The sequence below is a fragment of the Oncorhynchus kisutch genome, linkage group LG18 (genome assembly GCF_002021735.2).
Source record: "Oncorhynchus kisutch isolate 150728-3 linkage group LG18, Okis_V2, whole genome shotgun sequence".
NCBI classification, from domain to species: Eukaryota; Metazoa; Chordata; class Actinopteri; order Salmoniformes; family Salmonidae; genus Oncorhynchus; species Oncorhynchus kisutch.
In genome coordinates, this window is record NC_034191.2 from 32,667,793 (window position 1) to 32,689,382 (window position 21,590).

The window sequence follows — 21,590 nt, forward strand, 5'->3', positions numbered from 1 at the left end:
CTTCTTTCTTTCTCTCTCTCTCTCCTCTCTCGCTTTCTCTCTCTCTCCTCTCTCTCTCTTTCTCTCTCTCTCCGCTCTCTCTCTTTCTCCCCTCTCTCTCTCCTCTCTCTTTCTCTCTCTCCTCTCTCTTTCTCTCTCTCCTCTCTCTCTCTCTCTCTCTCTCTCTTTCTCCTCTCTCTCTCTCTTTCCCCTTCTCTCTCTCTCTCTCTCCCATTCTCTCTCTCTCTCTCTCTCCCTCTCTCTCTATCTCTCTCACCTCCTTTCTTTATTTCTCTCTCCTTTCTCTCTCTCTCTCCTTTCTCTCACTCTCCTTCTCTATCTCTCCCTCTCTCTCTATCTCTCTCACCTCCTTTCTTTCTTTCCCTCTCTCTCTCTCTCTCCTTCTGTCTCTTTCTCTCTCTCTCCCTCCTTCTCTCTCTCTCTCTCCTTCTGTCTCTTTCTCTCTCTCTCCCTCCTTCTCTCTCTCTCTCTCCCTCCTTCTCTCTCTCTCTCTCTCTCTCTCTTTCTCTCTCATCCTCATCTGTTCTCTCATCTCCTGGGCTGTGGAGAAAGCCCAGGAGAAGCCTATTAGCTGTGTGAGGAGAGAACACAGAGGATCTACTATGATAGCAGGTTGTCACTCTATTAGCTGTGTGAGGGGAGAACACAGGGATCTACTATGATAGCAGGTTGTCACTCTGCTCCCCTCTCCTTTATAACTGTATCAGTCATGCTGGCTTGGGGCTTGACTCAATCATCTTATTATGGCCCCATCTCAGCAGAACTGACTGACACACTCGCACACACGCACGCACACACACTTATTAATGTCAGTCACATTGACATGAATAAATAAATATATAAATGCGTACTGTTCAATCACGCTGGACAGTACGGGGTTAACGTCAGACACAGCGTAGGACAATACGGGTAAATGCTGAATAATTGCTAAAAGGACCAATGAACAAACTTAGACCGCCTGCTGCTTGGGACTTCTACCTCTATGTGATGTTTTCTACTGTATGTTATTCCATGTGACCTTCAGCCTAAGCACTGCTGTCACCGATGTCTCTCCTCATTTCAGCTGTCACAATATTTCTCCACACTGATGGGATGTTCCACAGGCTCAGTGCAGCTATCCGCCCTCTGTCACATCACACAAGGACAGGAAACAAAGACAGAAATGTTCAATTGCATTATGGTCATTATAGGAGAGGTATGATCTCCACCCAGCTAGTAGAGCAGCACACACGCACCATGGGATCTTAATGTGTGTGAGGTGGGGGGCTGGGGGGGCCTGCATGGAAACAAAAGGCTGGGCTTGTCTGCCTCCAGCCCCTCCCCATCCATCCCCCTGTAGTGTGACAGCCTGTGAGCAGAGCAGGGGAGGTGATGAGGCGGGTAGTGGGTTGGGCAAGGGGGGAGTAGGGGTGGGTAAGGGGGAGAAGGGGTGGATCTGGAGGGGCCTGGTCCTCCTTGGTCATCCTTCGTGGTGGTGGGCTGATTAGATTAGGGCCGAAGTCTCCATCTGGCAGGCAAGACAGTCTGGGGCCTGGCTGACTGGCTGGCTGGCCGGCTGGCTGTGTCCCCAGCGCTCGTCAGCTCTGACACCTTTGACAGCTTCAGCAAACAGGTTCATTAAATGGCATTTCTTACAGCTGCTTCTCTCTCTGGGCTTTGTCAAGCCTCCAATCTGCAGGGGCCCCTCGCTGCTTGTTGGTTTAAGTCAAGGCTTTGTTGTTCTGACATAATGTTTTGATGTGGGCTGTTTGAAGCGGAGGCTTTTTAGCCTGGGTTTTGTTGCTGGTGAGGCCTCTGGCCTGCACTGTCTGTCTTTAACCCTGTGGCCTGGCCTGGCCTGCATGCTCTCTGTTCCCAGTTATAGCAACAGACAAGAGGAACCAGGAAGGGGTAATACATCCATGTAGACACAGCCTCTTCAGTAGTTTTTAATGTAAGGTTGATCATGCCATGCATTGTAATAGTATTCTCTTGTAATTTTCCTAATTTTCCTCATCTTTCTTCATCCTGATCTGTTCACAATCTCTCCATTCATCTATCTTTCCTTCTCTCTACTGCTCCTTCTCTCCATCTCCCCCACCTCTCCCTTTCTCTATCCCCCATCTCTCCCCTTCTCCATCCCCCCATCTCTCCCCTTCTCCATCCCCCCATCTCTCCCCTTCTCCATCTCCCCCATCTCTCCAAGTCTCCCTTTCTCCATCCCCCCATCTCTCCCTTTCTCCATCTCCCCCATCTCTCCAAGTCTCCCTTTCTCCATCTCCCCCATCTCTCCCTTTCTCCATTCCCCCCCATCTCTCCCTTTCTCCATCTCCCCCATCTCTCCCTTTCTCCATTCCCCCCATCTCTCCCTTTCTCCATCTCCCCCATCCCTCCACCTCTCCCTTTTTCCATCTCTTCCCATCTCTCCACCTTTCCCTTTCTCCATCTCCTCCCATCTCTCCCTCTCTCCATCTTTCCTCTCCTCCTCCTCAGCTGCTCCCTACTACAAATGTTCTCTGAGCAGGCAGTCTGTCTCTATGACAACTGTTAGAGCCTGGGGTGGCTGATTTGTCAACCTGGGGCAGCACAGGAAGGAAAAGCAGAGATGCCACCACCCCTCCCCCCACCTCTCCCTCCCTCGCACCCTCCACTTCTCAGTCCCTCGCTCCCTAAAACCTGCCACCTTCTGCCCTTCACTCCACTTCTCTCCATCTAGTCCACTTCTAATTGAGCTCCAGAGACTTTGATGTGGCAGGGAGGTCGAGCCACAGCTATTCCAAGGAGAAATGCACCGCTGCCTCACTCCTCTCCTCTCCTCTTCCTGTCCTCTCCTACCCTATCCTCTTCCTGTCCTCTCCTACCCTCTCCTCTTCCTGTCCTCTCCTACCCTCTCCTCTTCTCCCCTCTCCTACCCTCTCCTCTTCCTGTCCTCTACTACCCTCACCTCTTCTCCCCTCTCCTCTTCCTGTCCTCTCCTACCCTCTCCTCTTCCTGTCCTCTCCTACCCTCTTCTCCCCTCTTCTCCCCTCTCCTCTTCCTGTCCTCTCCTACCCTCTCCTCTTCCTGTCCTCTCCTACCCCATCCTCTTCCTGTCCTCTCCTACCCTCTCCTCTTCCTGTCCTCTCCTACCCTCTCCTCTTCTCCCCTCTCCTACCCTCTCCTCTTCCTGTCCTCTCCTACCCTCTCCTCTTCCTGTCCTCTCCTACCCTCTCCTCTTCCTGTCCTCTCCTACTCTACTCCTGCTTGCCACTGTTTTAAATGAGCATTAGCATTGGACCTAACATCCCCAGCCCAACATCTCACTCTGCCTCCCTCCCTAGTTCCCCCCCTGGACTGTCAGTCAGGCTCGAGCTACATCCCCTCTCTGTGTGTTGTGTTTCACCTGTTCTCTCTCGCACCCCGCCCTGGGTGGTTCTCATGTCTCTGTCTGTGTCCAGCTACACTGATAGGATGGGAATGTGTGTGATTGTAACCTGGGGAGACTAGGCCGCACCAAGTGCTCAGACAGTGTTGGAAGGAGGGAGAGCGGGAGGTGTGTTAGGGGGATTTTTTTCACCTGTCACGGAGGCCTCTCTTAAACTCCCTCAGTAGACCTGCTGTCCCAGAGGTGCTGCACACTAATGATCCTTCTCTCCCCTCTCCTCTCTGTCTCTCCTCGTCTGGTGTTGGTATTGATGTGTGTAACCCAGAGGCCTGTTCTTCCTGTTTTTTTACACCCTGGTTGCGTGTTGCAGACCACCTGAAAAAGATATTAAAGACAGAGGTGAATCTGGGAAATAGAATATTTAGAGACAATGGAAGTCTACAACCTAGTTGCAACAGTCTACAACCTGTGTTTGTCACAATGTAAACCATTTGTCTGGTCTCTTTCCCCTCGTGTTCCTTTCCTCCTCTCTTTTCCTCTCCTCTCTGCAGGTCCTGGCGTACTCAGAGGGTCTGCATGGTAAGTGGATGTTCAGTGAGATCAGAGCGGTCTTCTCCAGGCGATACCTGCTCCAGAACACTGGCCTGGAGGTCTTCATGGCCAACAGGAGTAAGCATCACACACACTCACTACGTCCCAAATGCCACCCTATTCCCTATATAGTACACTACTTTGGACTAGAGCCCATAGTGCACTACATAGAGAATAGTGTGCCATTTTGTACACAGCCACACTCTGGTCTCAGATGTGTCCTGTTTGCATTCTGAAGATGATATATAATAAACTGCTTCTCTTAACCACTTTAACATAGTGTTGAGAATTGTTATTAATCACGTTTTGTTATCTCTCCTCCCAGCGTCAGTGATGTTTAACTTCCCAGACCAGGCAACAGTGAAGAAGGTGGTCTACAGTCTACCCAGGGTCGGAGTGGGAACCAGCTATGGCCTACCACAAGCCAGGTAACTAACACACACACACACACACACACACACACACACACACACACACACACACACACACACACACACACACACACACACACACACTTAAATGTTTAGCTCATGAAACATTTTGTTTTGTATTTGGCCTTTGCAATACTGGCTCCAGAGTAGTATTATGGGGTGCATTGTGTCCATATCATTTAGCAGGGTGTGTATTGTTAGTCTCCCCATCTACCTCCTTTGTGTTGTGGAGAGTGGAACTGTCCCTGCCAGCAGCTGACCCTGCCTACAGCAGAGACATTTTTGTACTGTTTCAGAGGTCCACACAAAACATGACATAATACAGAACATTAATAGACAAGAACAGCTTAAGGACAGAACTACATCAATTTAAAAAAGGCACATGTAGTCTACATATCAATACATACACACACTATCAAATAGGTCAAATAGAGGAGAGGCGTTGTGCAGTGAGGTGTTGCTTCATCTGTTTTCTGTAACCAGGTTTGCTGTTTATTTGAGCAATATGAGACGGAACAGAGTTCCATGCAATAATGGCTCTATATAATACTGTACGGTTTCTTGAATTTGTTCTGAATTTGGGGACTGTGAAAAGCCCCCTGGTGGCATGTCTGGTGGGGTAAGTGTGTGTGTCAGAGCTGTGTATAAATTGATTATGCAAATAATTGAGACTTTTCAACACATGAATGTTTCTTATTAAAAGAACAAGTGATGCAGTCAGTCATAGTATTTATATTACCCCTCTGACTGCAATGAAGAGCAAGACGTGCCGCTCTGATCTGGGCCAGCTTCAGCTTAACTAGGTATTTCCAAAACAAAACTAGAGCCTGCAGGACTTTTTGGAGTGTGGTGTCAAAAAAGCAGAGCATCTCTTTACTACAGAATGACCTCTTCCCCTCTTTACAACCATTGAATCTATATGTTCTGACCATGGCAGTTTACAATCTAAGGTAACACCAAGTAATTTAGTCTCCTCAGCTTGTTCTTTTGTATGATATCTTATACACAATTTTAGGCCCAGCTTTTGGAACTTTTTTTCCTGACTATAGCCACTATATTGTGATCACTGCATCCAATAGGTACGGCTAAAGCTTTAGTTCTACAATATTAGTAGAAATATGATCAATACATGTGGATGATCTTGTTCCTGTAGTGTTTGTAAACACCCTGGTAGGTTGATTAATAACCGGAACAAGATTACAGGCACTGGTTACAGTGAGAAGATTCCTCTTGAGAGGACAGCTTGAAAACCAGTCAATATTCAGGTCCCCAAGAAAGTAGACCTCTCTGTTTACATCACATACACTATCAAGCAGTTCACAGATATTATTTAGTTACTGACTGTTATCACTTGGTGGCCTATAGCAACACCCCAAAAGAAAAGGCTTTAGATGTTCCAGGTGAACCTGCAACCACAACACTTCAATAACACTTGACATGAGATCTTCTCTATGAATTACAGGGATATGGCTCTGAATATATAGAGCAACACCTCCCCCATTAGCATTTCTGTCTCTTCTACAGATGTTATAGCCTTGTATATGCTGTGTCATCAAATTAATTATCTATATGAGTCTCAGAAATGGCTAATATACAAATGTTATCTGATGTTAGCAAGTTATTGATTTCATTATCCTTATTTCTAAGGCTACATACAGTATATTACTATGGGCTATTTTCAGCCCTTTCCTGGGTAGCTTATCAGAGATAGAGATAATATTGTTGACAATGATCCTGTCATAGCGGATGTAAGCAATATCCCCACGCTCTCTGGCAGCTTTCATGGCTGGGATTTCCTCTTCTGCGCACAGCTTCAGGATTGTCCTCGTTGAGGAAGATATACATTCCCCTCAAGTTCTTTGCTCCTTCCAGAAGGGCTACCTTGTCCTTGAACCTCAGGAACTTCACCACTATCGGCCTGGGCCTGTCACCTGTGCCGGTGATGGGTTTTCCAATTCTGTGGGCGTGCTCCACCTCAACCTTCCTGTGGTGCATCTTCAGTTTCTCCAAGATCATTTCCCCCACTTTGTTCTCAGACTCCATCCAGGTCTTATGTGGAGATTCTGCAATTCCGTCCACAACCATGTTGTTCCACCTTGATTGTCCCTCAAGATAATCTGATTTCTCCGTCATTGTTATCATGGATTCACATATAGAACTGATGTACTCTCTCAATGATTTACAGATTGCTGTCATCTTGCCGTTCTCCTGTTTAAACTCATAGCTGACCCTGGGAGAACTACAAACTGTTCCTCTGGTCTTGGACATCTCTGGTCAGGTCGTCCTTTCTTTAATTAGTTGACTCTACCAGTATTTGGACACTTAAAGCTATTTTCTGTTGTTGTAACAACTGCTTGTAGAACTATTTTCGTTTGTTTGAAAGATCCTTCACCTGTGATAGATAGACACCACTGTCCTCAACGGTACTCCCGCCGGCTTTGGTCTTTGTCATGGTAGAATCAGAGGTTACGCTGTTACTCATCGCATTTCCAGACAGGATAAGTCACAGGGAAGATTGAAAACAACAATAAACAGCAGGGTTCTAGCCAGCCACAAGCCCGGGACAATCCGTGGTCCCAGCTACAATGGCTAACTGCATCGTGGGCTGCATTCAAGCCGTCAGGAAAACCCCACTAGCTAGCAGCTAGGCTAACTGTTACGCCAAATAAGTACTTAGACCCGGCCTTGGTCGGCAGGATCACGGAGAGTAGCAGTCCCAGCAACTGATGCAACTGCATTGCAGGACCAAACTCAAAAAGTAACTAGTTACTAAGAAACCTTTTAATACACTTTCAAAAGAGCAAACGTTCCAAAACAACAAACCGAGCTCTCCATCGTTCCGCGTTCAACAGGAAGTGAATCCCATTGCTCCCATCATTGGAATGAGTTTTCATTGACCCTGACTGAACTGATCTAATTCTCTGGGTTAAGTCTCTGTAGCACAGAGCTGCAGCCTGCCTGCCTTCCTGACCGCACAGTAAAATACACAGAAGGAGACGGAGGACAGACCCTTTACCATACCTACACCCTGTCATTAAGTACCACAAAACACACATCTATTGTTAGCAATCAGTTAGCTAGTGTTAGCCGTTGATTGGCTAGTGTTAGCTCTCTGTTGTTAGCTAGTGTTAGCTATCAGCTAGTGTTAGCGATTGGTTAGCGTTAGCTTTCAGTTAGTGTTAGCTATCGGCTAGTGTTAGCTATGAGCTAATGTTAGGTATTGACTAGTGTTAGCTAGTATTGTTAGCCATTGTAGTGTTAGGTCTTTTAGAAACAGCCTCCATCCAACTTTTGATTCTCCCCATGTGTTGAGTTGAAGTCACTTCAAGGCCTGCACGACTCTGACACGTCGGTCATGGCTGAAGAATGCTTAGGTCTCACATGCTGATGAAGCTGTGACGCGGTGCCAGTGTGTGCTGCTCTGAGTTCTCACTGAATGAATGCGTGTCTGGTAGTTTTGGTCTTTAGCTGGTCTATGTGTTTCTGGTTGTGCACTTCGGTTTCTTGAGTACACTTACGAACCTCTTACTTAAACCTCATTGGTATGAATGATTCCTGGTCAAAAGTAGTGCAATAAATAGGGAAAAGGGTTCCATTTTGGACACAGCCTAAGGTGTTTATTCCTCTGTTGTTGTGCAGGCGTATCTCCATGGCGACGCCCCGGCAGCTCTTCAAGTCGTCTAACATGACCCAGCGCTGGCAGAGGAGGGAGATCTCCAACTTCGAGTACCTCATGTTCCTCAACACCGTCGCAGGTCAGCATCCCTTCTCCTCCCTTTTTCCTCCTCTCTCCTTTCTCAGTCTCCTCCTCTCTCCTCTTTTCCCTCCTCTCCCTTTCTCCCTCTCTCCTATGCCCTCTCCCCCTCATCTTTGATGGATCCATGTTGTTGTATTGAGCCGATCACCTCTTCTCTCCATACCCAAAATCTCATCATCTATTATTCTACCATGATGAATGTAGTGTTTGTTGTTGTTGACTGGCTGTTAAAACACCCCAGCCAGGACCTACAGGTAAGTTGTCTTTGTTTAAGGAGTCAGATGCTCTCTTCAGTGTTCAGTTCACTCCTAAACAGTAGTACTGTTCGTAATGTAGGTAGCCTTACTTCACTGTTCATGTGGAGGAATATGACTGACTTATTTGAAGCAAGAAAATAAGGAAAAAGGAAGCAAGACTATTGCAGATCACACATCCTCCAGGATAATTAGGGGTTGTGTGTGTGTGCGTGTGCGTGCGTGTGTGTGCGTGTGGGTGCGTGCGTGGGTGGGTGGGTGGGTGGGTGGGTGTGCGTGTGTGTGTGCGTGCGTGCGTGCGCGTGCGTGTGGGTGCGTGTGCGTGTGTGCGTGCGTGTGTGCGTGCGTGTGTGTGTGTGTGTGTGTGTGTGTGTGTGTGTGTGTGTGTGTGTGTGTGTGTGGGTGTGTGTGTGTGTGTGTGTGTGTGGGTGTGTGTGTGGGTGTGCGTGCGTGTGGTGTGTGTGTGTGTGTGTGTGTGTGCGTGCGTGTGTGTGTGTGCGTGCGTGCCTCTTTGTCGCCTCTGAACTGTGACTAACTAGAAGACGAGAGCGCCTGCTGCACCACTCCTCTCTGAGAGGTGTCACATCCCTCGCTCGCTGCAGATTCATGCATATTTATATTTATCTGTGTCGTGAGTTCGATATGTTATTGTCATCTAATTAGATGTACGGCAGACAGAAAAACATGGTGGAAATTCATAAAAAATGTGTGGTAATGACCTAAGCTGCCGGAGGTGTCAGGGGAGTTTGGGTGGAAGACAGGAGGGAGATGGAGGCAAGAGGAGGAGGGGTGCTGGAGGAGGAAGGGAGGCCAAAAGGTGTTAACATGCAGCCAGTGCTCTTCTAATTAAACACTATTCTACTGTTATTAACATTCTGACATGTCAGAGTGTGTGTTGTGTGTGGGTATCATCCTGACACTTCAGAACAGGCTGGGACTCTACCCACAACGCATCTCCTCCCTATAACCTCGCACCCACCTCACACCCCTCACCCGTCTTTCCCTACACCACCACCCTACAATACCACTGGAACATCTACCCACACCACACTACCATCCCTATCCCGCCCCTACACTCTTACACCCTCACCCCTGTCTCCTCCATACACCCTCACACACAGGACCCCCTCTCCCTCCTACACCATCACCCCAGAACAGGAACAGGCTACAACCGTGGTAAATCTACTCACACCGTTAACTCTCCAAGCTAATGTTCGAGCTTAAGCTCAGTGGGCTAATGCAGTCTTGTGACATGCAGTCTGTCAAAGTAGCTCTGGGAATTAGCTGTGTGGATCACCCCGGGGCATGGGTGCGATTTTAGATCTGTAGCATCCATAACACCTGCCCTTACCCTAACCCACTATCATATCATATTGTATCTACATTTACATGTTGGTCATTTTTCAGACGCTGTTGTCCAGAGTGACTTAAAATCGCATTAACCACTCTAACCCTAACCCAGCATCATAATGTACCATTCACAACACCCAGATCTAACCCTAATAATTCTAATTCTATCTATACATCACAGCAGCAGGAGAACCACCCTTCCATTAAACTACGTTAAACACTCAGCAGCCATCTTATTTGCTGTGGGAACTTTTGTGTCCTAATCAAGTACATTATAATTTGGGTATGACATGTTTCTGTCAGAGGAAGTAAGAGTAGCCCCCAGAGGCACACAGAGGATGGGAGTCTAGGGGGCTGGGAGGATGTGAGGCTAGGGGGCTGGGAGGATGGGAGGCTAGGGGGCTGGGAGGATGGGAGGATAGGGGGCTGGGAAGATGGGAGGCTGGGATGGGACTGGGAGGCTAGGGGGTGGGTGGCTAGGGGCTTGGAGGATGGGAGGCTAGGGGCTGGGAGGATGGGAGGCTGGGATGGGGCTGGGAGGCTAGGGGGTGGGTGGCTAGGGGCTTGCAGGATGGGAGGCTAGGGGGCTGGGAGGCTAGGGGGCTGGGAGGATGGGAGGCTGGGATGGGGCTGGGAGGCTAGGGGGTGGGTGGCTAGGGGCTTGGAGGATGGGAGGCTAGGGGGCTGGGAGGCTAGGGGGCTGGGAGGATGGGAGGCTAGGGGCTGGGAGGATGGGAGTCTAGGGGGCTGGGAGGCTAGGGGGCTGGGAGGATGGGAGGCTAGGGGGCTGGTAAGATGGGAGGCTGGGATGGGGCTGGGAGGATGGGAGGCTGGGATGGGGCTGGGAGAATGGGAGGCTAGGGGGCTGGGAAGATGGGAGGCTGGGATGGAGCTGGGAGGCTAGGGGTGGGTGGCTAGGGGCTGGAAGGATGGGGAGGCTCGGGGGCTGGGAGGACGGGAGGTTTGGGGCTTAGATTAAACTACATTAAACACTCAGCAGTCATCTTATTTGCTGTGGGAACTACTGTGTCCTAATCATACATTATCATTTGGGTATGACATGTTTCTGTCAGAGGAAGTAAGAGTAGCCCCCAGGGGCACACAGAGCCAAGAGGTTGGGGACAGATCAGAACATTGTAGAGCAGGGAAGCTAGAAGTTTGAGAAGCTATCGGAGGCTGGTAGTTTGGTGAAAGAGCAGAACATTGCAGAGAGGCTAGGGGGTTAGGGGGAATGGAGGCTAGGTGGCTGGGAGTTTAGGGGGCTGCGAGGTTTGGAGGCTAGGGGGCTGGGAGGATGGAAGGCTAGAGGGATCAGAGGATGAGAGGTTAGGGAGCTGGGGGGATGGAAGGTTGGGAGGCTAGGGGTCTGGGAGGCTAGAGGTCTGGGAGGCTAGAGGGTTGGGCGGTTGGGAGGCTAGGGGCAGTGAGGATGGGAAGATGGGAGGCTAGGGGTCTGGGAGGCTAGGGGGCTCAGAGGATGGGAGGCTTGGGAGCTGGGGGCTGGGAGGATGGGAGGCAAGGATGCTGGGAGGGTGGGAGGATGGGAGGCTAGCATGCTGGGAGAGTGGGAGGTTGATGGTGGTCTCCTGTCTCCTGTTTGACTGGCTGTTGTGGGTTTTCTGCTAGTGTGTAATACTGCTCTATAATCAGTTGTTGATATCACACCATCACACCCATAGTTCTGTTCTCTGATTGGACCAGCTCATATTAGTGTCTTCTGATTGGACCAGCCCATAACAGTGCTTACTTATTGGACAGCCCATAGCAGTGTCTTCTGATTGGACCAGTCCATAGCAGTGTGAAATTAGAGAGGACTTGTGGCGACTTGGACGGTTGAGGAGCTCCTCGTGGTTCTCATGGCTGAGTTAGGGTTCCATCTGAAAACCATCAAAACCATTTTCCTGAAGAGGAAAACTAAGCTCTCACATCTGGCAACCCTCAGTACAGCTGCATGTGGGCACCGCCATGACTGAGGTATCCATGGTAACCTCCAACGGCTGTCCAATCAGGAGGTTAGCCTGGCGGTGTCACATCAGGCGTGTTCAATGACAACACGGTGACCAGGAGAACAGTTCTATATCTCTGTAATTACATATATAATACAGAATAAATATACACACTACACATACTACATATACACACTGCACACACTACATATACACACTGCACATACTACATATACACACTGCACACACTACATATACACACTGCACACACTACATATACACACTGCACACACTACATATACACACTGCACACACTACATATACACACTGCACACACTACATATACACTGCACACACTACATGCACACACTACATATACACACTGCACACACTACATATACACACTGCACACACTACATATACACACTGCACACACTACATATACACACTGCACACACTACATATACACACTGCACACACTACATATACACACTGCACACACTACATATACACACTGCACACACTACATATACACACTGCACACACTACATATACACACTGCACACACTACATATACACACTGCACACACTACATATACACACTGCACACACTACATATACACACTACACATACTACATATACACACTGCACACACTACATATACACACTGCACACACTACATATACACACTGCACACACTACATATACACACTGCACACACTACATATACACACTGCACACACTACATATACACACTGCACACACTACATATACACACTGCACACACTACATATACACACTACACACACACTACATATTTTCACTACACACACTACATATACACAGTACACACACACTACCTACACACACTACATACACATACTACATGTACACACACACTACATACACACACTACATATACACACTACATACACACTACATATACACACAACATATACACACTACACATACACGCTACACACACTACATATAAACACTACATGTACACATACACACTACACACACACACACACCCTTTGCTCCTAACCATGGACACTTTCATTACGGAGACCGTTTACAAAACAAACAGAAGCAAACCGAGCAAAACGAGAGTTTCTATTGGTCAAATTCAGGTAGGTCCCTCCCCGTTTAATTTGGTTTCCTTCCGTATAAGAAACGTTGAACCCCAACACCAGACTGGCCTAATATACTCATCAGGATCATGCAGAGAAAGGAAGAGCACACCAACACACAGACACACAGTCAATCAATCATCAATCCCATTGATTTATAATGCCCTTATTACATCAGTGGATGTCACAAAGTGCTGTACAGAAACCCAGACTAAAACCCCAAAGAGCACGGTGGCTAGGAAAAACTCCCTAGAAAGGCAGGAACCTAGGAAGAAACCTAGAGAGGATCTGAGAGGCTGTCCAGTCCTCTTCTGGCTGTGCTGGTGGAGATTATAAGAGTACATGGCCATTAAGGCTAGATTGTTCTTCAAGATGTTCAAATGTTGATAGATGACCAACAGGGTCAAATAATAATCACATTGGTTATAGAAGGTGCAACAGGTCAGCACCTCAGGAGTAAATGTCAGTTGGCTTTTCATAGCCGAGCATTCAGGTCGAGACAGCAGGTGTGGTAGATAGAGGGATAGAGGGGGTCGAAACAGTAGGTTCAGGATAAGGTAGCAGGTCCGGTGAACAGGTCAGGGTTCCATAGCCGCAGGCAGAACAGCAGAAACTGGATCAGCAGCACGACCAGGTGGACTGGAGACAGGCAGAGCCAGGAGTTGCCAGGCCAGGGTAGTACTGAAGCATGGTCTTAAGGCACAGGTTCTCCGGGAGGGGAGAGAGAGAGATGGGAGAATTAGAGGGAGCATACTTAAGATCACACAGTACACCAGATAAGACAGGAGAATTACCCCAGATAGGACAGACTGACCCTAGCCCCCTGGTACATAGACTATTTCAGCATAGCTACTGGTGACTGAGACAGTGGGGGTCGGGGAACACTGTGTGCCCCGTCCGACGATACCCCCTGACATGGCCAACCAGGCAGGATATGCCAAGGGAAGCTAGGCATCATCAATTCATGAATTGACCAAATAAATATATAATAATTGATATATCGTCTCTCAGCGCCTCTCTGTCTCTGTATGTGTAGCCCATCTATCTGATAGATGGTCTGGTCAAAAAGAGTAGGATATTGTTGCCGCCCGTAGCATTGAATGCAAGGGAAGCCACCAAGGATTTGGCCTTCCTTGATAAAAATAGCCAATCACCGTTGAGCTAAACTGAGTGAGCTCAACTGTGAATGGTCCTGGCGCACCAAAAAAAAGTGTCAAGGGAAGCCAGTTTGGATTTGGCTTCACACCAATCACATCACATACAGCCAAAGGTCATTGACAGAAAAATATGTAATTGTTGCATCTCATCGTGTTATTGTCTTCCAGTGGCTAGATAGCTAGCAAAAATGGGCCCTTTCTTAAATTAGCCATGAACGGAGATGGGGATTTGGACTTGGTTTTACTTAATTCTCCATACTGGCCAATGATTATAATGGCGATTCTGACTCAACCACAAATTCATACATTGTGCCCCTGGCCTGAGAGGATGGAAGTTCAATATGTAGCTAGATGTAGAAGGCTAATGTTAACTAGCTGGTTAATCGTTGCCCATGAAAGGAAGTTAGGCTAGCAAGCAAGCATTTTAGCCAAATAGTCAAGGACAACAAAAACTAAAAGCGTGTACTGTATGACAGCGTCATAGACCATTTCAGAAACATGAAAGAGAGGAGGATGGCATTGGCGTTTTTCTACAAGTAGGGTGAGTCAACACACTCATACACTCATGCACACACACACACACAAATCAGTACTATGGACATACACATTATATTTTGCTTAGGTTGATTGGACCTTTTAGTTGTCACTGTATTCTTTTTTAAATGTTTTTTTTCACCTTTATTTAACCAGGTAGGTTGAGAACACCTTTATTTAACCAGGTAGGTTGAGAACACCTTTATTTAACCAGGTAGGTTGAGAACACCTTTATTTAACCAGGTAGGTTGAGAACACCTTTATTTAACCAGGTAGGTTGAGAACACCTTTATTTAACCAGGTAGGTTGAGAACAAGTTCTCATTTACAATTGCGACCTGGTCAAGATAAAGCAAAGCAGTTCGACAAATACAACAACACAGAGTTACACATGGAGTAAAACAAGCATACAGTCAATAATATAATAGAAAAATAAGTCTATATACAATGTGAGCAAATGAGGTGAGATAAGGGAGGTAAAGGCAAAAAAAAGGCCATGGTGGCAAAGTAAATACAATATAGCAAGTAAAACACTGGAAAGGTAGATTTGCAGTGGAAGAATGTGCAAGGTAGAAATAGAAATAATGGGGTGCAAAGGAGCAAAATAAATATATAAATACAGTAGGGGAAGTGGTAGTTGTTTGGGCTAAATTATAGATGGGCTACGTACAGGTGCAGTAATCTGTGAGCTGCTCTGACAGCTGGTGCTAAAAGCTAGTGAGGGAGATGTTTCCAGTTTTAGAGATTTTTGTAGTTTGTTCCAGTCATTGGCAGCAGAGAACTGGAAGGAGAGGCGGCCAAAGAAGGAATTGGTTTTGGGGGTGACCAGAGAGATATACCTGCTGGAGCGCGTACTACAGGTGGGTGCTGCTATGGTGACCAGCGAGCTGAGACTAAGCATATGTGTTTTGATGATGTGCTGAAATAGTGGAGGCAGCTCCTGTTTTCTATGCAACTTTGCGCTAACTTTCCGGTGTTCTACATCAATAGTTGTTTAGTAGTCCGAAAATGTCGGACAGATGTTGCTCTCTGGTTTTGTGATGAATTTATTCTACCACTGTGTATTTTTATTGTCTCTGCCTTTAGGCTTATATATCACAGTGTCAAGGCATTCGAACTAACAGGTTATAGAGCAAACAATGCAATTATCACAGCACATAGGTTGTAATATGGCATTTTTTCCCTGGCTTGGCTTTACCAGTGATTTTACCCACGCACTGCTACTTCCCTGAGACAAGGCAAAGTATAGCCCACGAAGATCTCCCCCACCACACGAGCCCGAGGGGGGCACAAGACCGAACAAGAAGATAAAGTCAGTGACTCAACCTCCTCAATTCGAGTTTAGCGAAAAAACCCTGGCACGACCTGATGCACCCCTCTTAGGGACGGCATGGGAGAGCACTAGTAAGCCAGTGACTCAGCCCCCATAATAGGGTCAGAGGCAAACACACACACACACACACTGCTCCCATACTAATGCCTCCCCACAGAGAGCAGAGTGAGGACTATTTTAGCGGTGGTGTCACCCCCCCAGACAGGAAGTTAGTCTGTCAGAAACAGGAAGCTGGCCTGAGAGGAGTCTGATGGAATGCTCTACTGGAATGTTGCATGCTGGGTCCCCAAAGTAACCTAAGCCTCGTGTGTACCCCGCAGTTCTCCCCATGCGCCCTGCAGTTCTCCCCCTCATACATCCTCCCCCGCCCCACCTCATCCCCTCCTCTTTCCGCTCACAGAACTTCTCTAACAGATCTCTGTCTGTCTCTCTCTCTGTCTGTCTGTCGGTCTGTAGGGAGGACCTACAATGATCTGAACCAGTACCCAGTGTTTCCCTGGGTTCTCACCAACTATGAGTCCGAGGAGCTGGACCTCACCCTGCCGGGCAACTTCAGAGATCTCTCCAAGGTACTGTCATTCAGGAGAGGAACGATGGGGGAAACTGGGGAGGAGGGGTAAGGACAGGAGGGGTGAGGGTCTCAGTCGGCAGGGGGATTTCCATATTAAGGCCCATGCAGGCTGGAAGAGAAAGCCATCTTGACTGGGAAATAATGCAGACATCATAATGCAGACATCATGTGCTCAGTCTGAACCCAGCGCTGGAATGTAGAGAAGGAGCTGATAGTTTAACATCCTAAGTGTCTCCACTCTGTTTGGTACTGTATCACCTCAGCACATAAACTGAATGTTCTCGTGTCTTTGCTCTGTTTGGCATGGTACTGTCCTCAACTATCAAAAGTAGGAGAGTTTTAATAAGTGTCTGTATGATGAGGGCTTCTGTCCCTGTTTAACTTCCTAGCAGCGCTCTCTCGCTCTCTCTCGCTCTCTCTCGCTCTCTCTCGCTCTCTCTCGCTCTGTCAACTCACAGACTCACTGACCTGAAAACAATCGCATTCCTGTCTGAGCTTTCCTTCTCTCTCACTCTGTCACACCCTCCTTCCCCGGTTCCCGCTCTTCCTCAAAGTGCCGACTCCCTGACTCTCTCTGAGCTCCGTTTTCACAAATGTGAAAATATACATTTTCACCTCAGATCCCAGACAAGTGTTTGCTAGGGAGAAAGCAGAGGGACAATTAGGTAGGCAGGGAGGGAAGGAAAAGCAGGAAGGGGGGAAGGAGGGTATGGAAATGAGAGAGGTTGTTGAACTCACAATGAAAACAAGAAATAACTCCAACTAAAGCACCCTGGTAGGTATGTGTACGGATGTCAGTGAATACACTTCCCTCCTAACAGATGTCTATAAGGGTAGTCTCCTCTCCACCTGGTTCATAGCAGTTTCACCCAGCCAGTCTAGAAAGTCACTGTGTGAATATTTCTACTCAGCCCTGTTGGTGATCCAGTGTTCACTCTGGCAGCAGGTCTACAGTAAGACACACAACTTTCCTGTGTCTTCCTGCTGTCGTTTTAGCTAATGTAACCCTGTGGCAGATTCAGTCTGTACACAGCCAGGTGTGTGTGTGCATGTGTGAGAGAGAGAGCCCGAGCCCTCTGGCCTGTGGAGACAGTTATGTATTGTAATGTATTCCAGTGACATCCTCCCATGCTGTTTACAGGCTGAGCTGCCTTCATTACCTTGAGTTCACAGGCCTCTCTCTCCTGACAGTTGTCCTTGGAACCCCAGGGCTCACACACACCTCCAACCCCAGGGTTCCTACCTCCAGATGTACCAGAAAGCGAATTGAACTGGAATGAAGGGGCTTGAGTTCTCACACATATAATCAGATTAGACAAAGAGCAGGGGAGAGAGGAAATAGGGAGGAACTCGGAGAGAGAGAGACTGTAAGTGTTCTGAGTCATGTAAAACCACCAAACCACTAAAACATCTGTGCATCCCAAATGGCACCCTATGTCCTATATAGTGCTCTACTTTTGACCAGAGCCCTATAGGGTGCTGGTCAAAAGTAGTGCACTATGTAGGGAATACGGTTCCATTTGGGAAGCAACGATCCAGTGATATTTTGTCCTCTGACTCAGCTGCTCACACCATGGGGTCACGTGACTACCAATCAGGAAGTGGGTGCCAGTACCGGCAGGCTAAATGTCCTTTAGCTCCTGGATGATATGCCACTTAATCCTCTCACACACCTGAAATTTACCTGCTGATCAGCCAGCCAGTCATCCGTGTTAAATCCAACTGAACAGAGTGTTCTCTGCCTCAGGGCCACAGTGGCGCATTCCTACTGTCAGATCACAGGGAGACACACAAACACACCCAACCATACACACACACCCTCCATGTCAGCGGTACAGTGGTGTGGTGGAGCGGTTCATTAGGTTTTAATGATTATTTCCTGGTGACTGACAGGTGGCTGATGGGAAAGGGAAGCTCATCTCCTCATAGCTGTTAGTTGATGGAGTGGAAACGCTGATAATCCTATATGAAGGCATACTGAGCGTGTTCTGCTTAACAATCTAGAGGTTTATCATGGCTGTTGTTCTACCTGTTTTTGTGTGTTTCTGATAGGAAGTGACTCTGTCAAAACTTCTCTCAGGGAGAAACAGCCAAAGCTGTGAAGTGACAGCAGACATATGTACCTGATCTACTTTACCTCGTAGCTACCGTTATGAAATGGAGAGGGAGCTTGTCCATACTGGTCTTCGGACCCGCGGCCTTATGAACCAGAGCCCTTCACGTTTTCGATGGCTCCAAAGCTAGCTCACTTGGAAGAGAAATTATATTTACATTTAGGTCATTTAGCAGACTTTTTTTTATACTGGTGGGAATCAAACCCACAACTCTGGCATTGCAAACACCATGCTCTATCAACTGAGCCACACAGGACTTTAGTGTGCACATATGTGTGCATATATACAGTGCCTTCAGAAAGTATTCAGACCCCTTGACTTTTCCACATTTTGTTACGTTACAGCCTTATTCTAAAATGGATTAAATAAATTGTTTGCCTCAGCAATCTAAACATAATACCCCATAATGACAAAGTGAAAACAGGTTTTTAGGAATTTGCTCCAGGTTTTTAGGAATTTGCTCCAGGTTTCCTCCAGACGTGATGCTTGGTATTCAGGCAGAAGAGTTCAATCTTGGTTTCATGAGACCAGAAAATCGTGTTTCTCATGGTCTGAGTCCTTTAGGTGCCTTTTGGAAAACTGCTGTCATGTGTTTTTTACTGAGTGGCTTCCGTCTGGCCACTCTACCATAAAGGCCTGATTGGTGGATGCAGCAGAGATGGTTGTCCTTCTGGAAGGTTCTCCAATCCCCACAGAGGAACTCTGTCAGAGTGACCATCGGGTTCTTAGTCATGTCCCTGACCAAGGCCCTTCTCACCCGATTCCTCAGTTTGGCCAGGCGGCCAGCTCTAAGAAGAGCATTGGTGGTTCCAAACTTCTTCCATTTAAGAATGATGGAGGCCACTGTGTTCCCAAATTTTTTGGTACCTTTCCCCAGATCTGTGCCTTGACACAACCCTGTCTCAGAGCTCTACGGCCAATTCCTTCGACCTCATGGCTTGGTTTTTGCTCTGACATGCACTGTCAACTTTGGGACCTTATATAGACAGGTGTGTGCCTTTCCAAATCATGTCCAATCAATTGAATTTACCACACGTGGACTCCAATCAAGTTGTAGAAACATCTGAAGGTTGATCAATGGAAACAGGATGCACCTGAGCTCAATTTCGAGTCTCATAGCAAAGGGTCTGAATACTTATGTAAATAAGGTATTTCTGTTTTACATTTTTAATACATTTGCAAACATTTCTAAAAACCTGTTTTTACTTTATCATTATGGGGCATTGTGTGTATATTGATGAGGCAAAACATTTATTTAAAATCAAATTGTATTGGTCATGTACACATGGTTAGCAGATGTTATTATGAGTATAGCGAAATGCTTGTGCTTCTAGTTCCAACAGTGCAGCAATATCTAACAAGTAATATCTAACAATTCCACAACAAATACTTAATACACACAAATCTAAGTAAGGATTGGAATAAGAACATATAAATATATGGATTAGCAATGTCAGAGCAGCATCGGCTAAGATGCAATAGATAGTATAGAATACAGTATATACATATGAGATGAGTAATGCAAGATATGTAAACCTTATTAAAGTAGCATTATTAAAGTGACTAGTGTTCCCATTTATTAAAGTGGCCAATGATTTCAAGTCTGTATGTAGGCAGTAAGGATGCAACAGTACAGTGGGCCCACGGTTCGGTATGTATCACAGTTTGTGAGCCACGGTACGGTTTTGGTATCTTTATATTTAAGAAAAGTGGGTGCTGGTACGACTCTCATACAGGGGACGAGTTTGCAACCTGGGGGCAGCCCGTCAGGAAGTCCAAATCAAATCAAATCAAATTGATTTATATAGCCCTTCGTACATCAGCTGATATCTCAAAGTGCTGTACAGAAACCCAGCCTAAAACCCCAAACAGCAAGCAATGCAGGTGTAGAAGCACGGTGGCTAGGAAAAACTCCCTAGAAAGGCCAAAACCTAGGAAGAAACCTAGAGAGGAACCAGGCTATGTGGGGTGGCCAGTCCTCTTCTGGCTGTGCCGGGTGGAGATTATAACAGAACATGGCCAAGATGTTCAAATGTTCATAAATGACCAGCATGGTCGAATAATAATAAGGCAGAACAGTTGAAACTGGAGCAGCAGCACAGTCAGGTGGAAGTTGAAACTGGAGCAGCAGCATGGCCAGGTGGACTGGGGACAGCAAGGAGTCATCATGTCAGGTAGTCCTGGGGCATGGTCCTAGGGCTCAGGTCAGTTGAAACTGGAACAGCAGCATGGCCAGGTGGACTGGGGACAGCAAGGAGTCATCATGTCAGGTAATCCTGGGGCATGGTCCTAGGGCTCAGGTCCTCCGAGAGAGAGAAAGAAAGAGAGAAGGAGAGAATTAGAGAACGCACACTTAGATTCACACAGGACACCGAATAGGACAGGAGAAGTACTCCAGATATAACAAACTGACCAGGACTCAATTGCACAGGGCGGTGTTGAGACTCAGGGTCTCAAGCTTAATGGTGAGCTTGGAGGGTACTATGGGTACTATGGTGCTATGGTGTTGAATGCTGAGCTGTAGTCAATGAACAGCATTCTTACATAAGTATTGCTGGCTCAGCCGGCTCATCGGGCTTTCATGCCTCTGCCGGATCGCCAGGCTCCCCTGCCTCAGCCAGCTTGTCAGGCTTTCATGCCTCTGCCGGATCGCCAGGTTCCCCTGCTTCCACTGGCTCGTCAGGTTCTCATGCCTCAGCCGGATCGCCAGGCTCCTCTGCCTCAGCCGGTCTATCAGGTTCCCATGCCCCAGTTGACTCGACAGGTTCCCGTGCCTCAGCTGGTGTGATAGGTTCCCGCGCCTCAGCTGGTGTGATAGGTTCCTGCGCCTCAGCTGGTGTGATAGGTTCCCGCGCCTCAGCTGGTGTGATAGGTTCCCGCGCCTCAGCTGGTGTGATAGGTTCCTGCACCTCAGCTGGTGTGATAGGTTCCCGCGCATCATCAGGGGTGACAGGTCCGCTCCTGATCCCCGAGTTCGTCGCCTTTGACGCCGTCCTGTGGCTGGAGCCGCGCGTCGGGGAGGGGGTACTGTTCCGTATACTCCCTCTGTTCCGTATACTCCCTCTCCCGTCTCTAG

General features: G+C 47.6%; 1 protein-coding gene across 1 annotated transcript in view; it reads left to right on the plus strand.

The window, feature by feature from the left end:
• The window catches only part of LOC109909410 (neurobeachin-like), a 322,523-nt gene that overhangs the window by 248,591 nt on the left and 52,342 nt on the right, over positions 1-21,590 (plus strand). The window contains 4 exon segments of the mRNA XM_031795281.1: positions 3,895-4,012; positions 4,260-4,362; positions 8,005-8,120; positions 16,286-16,398. Coding sequence (XP_031651141.1) covers positions 3,895-4,012; positions 4,260-4,362; positions 8,005-8,120; positions 16,286-16,398 — 450 coding nt within the window.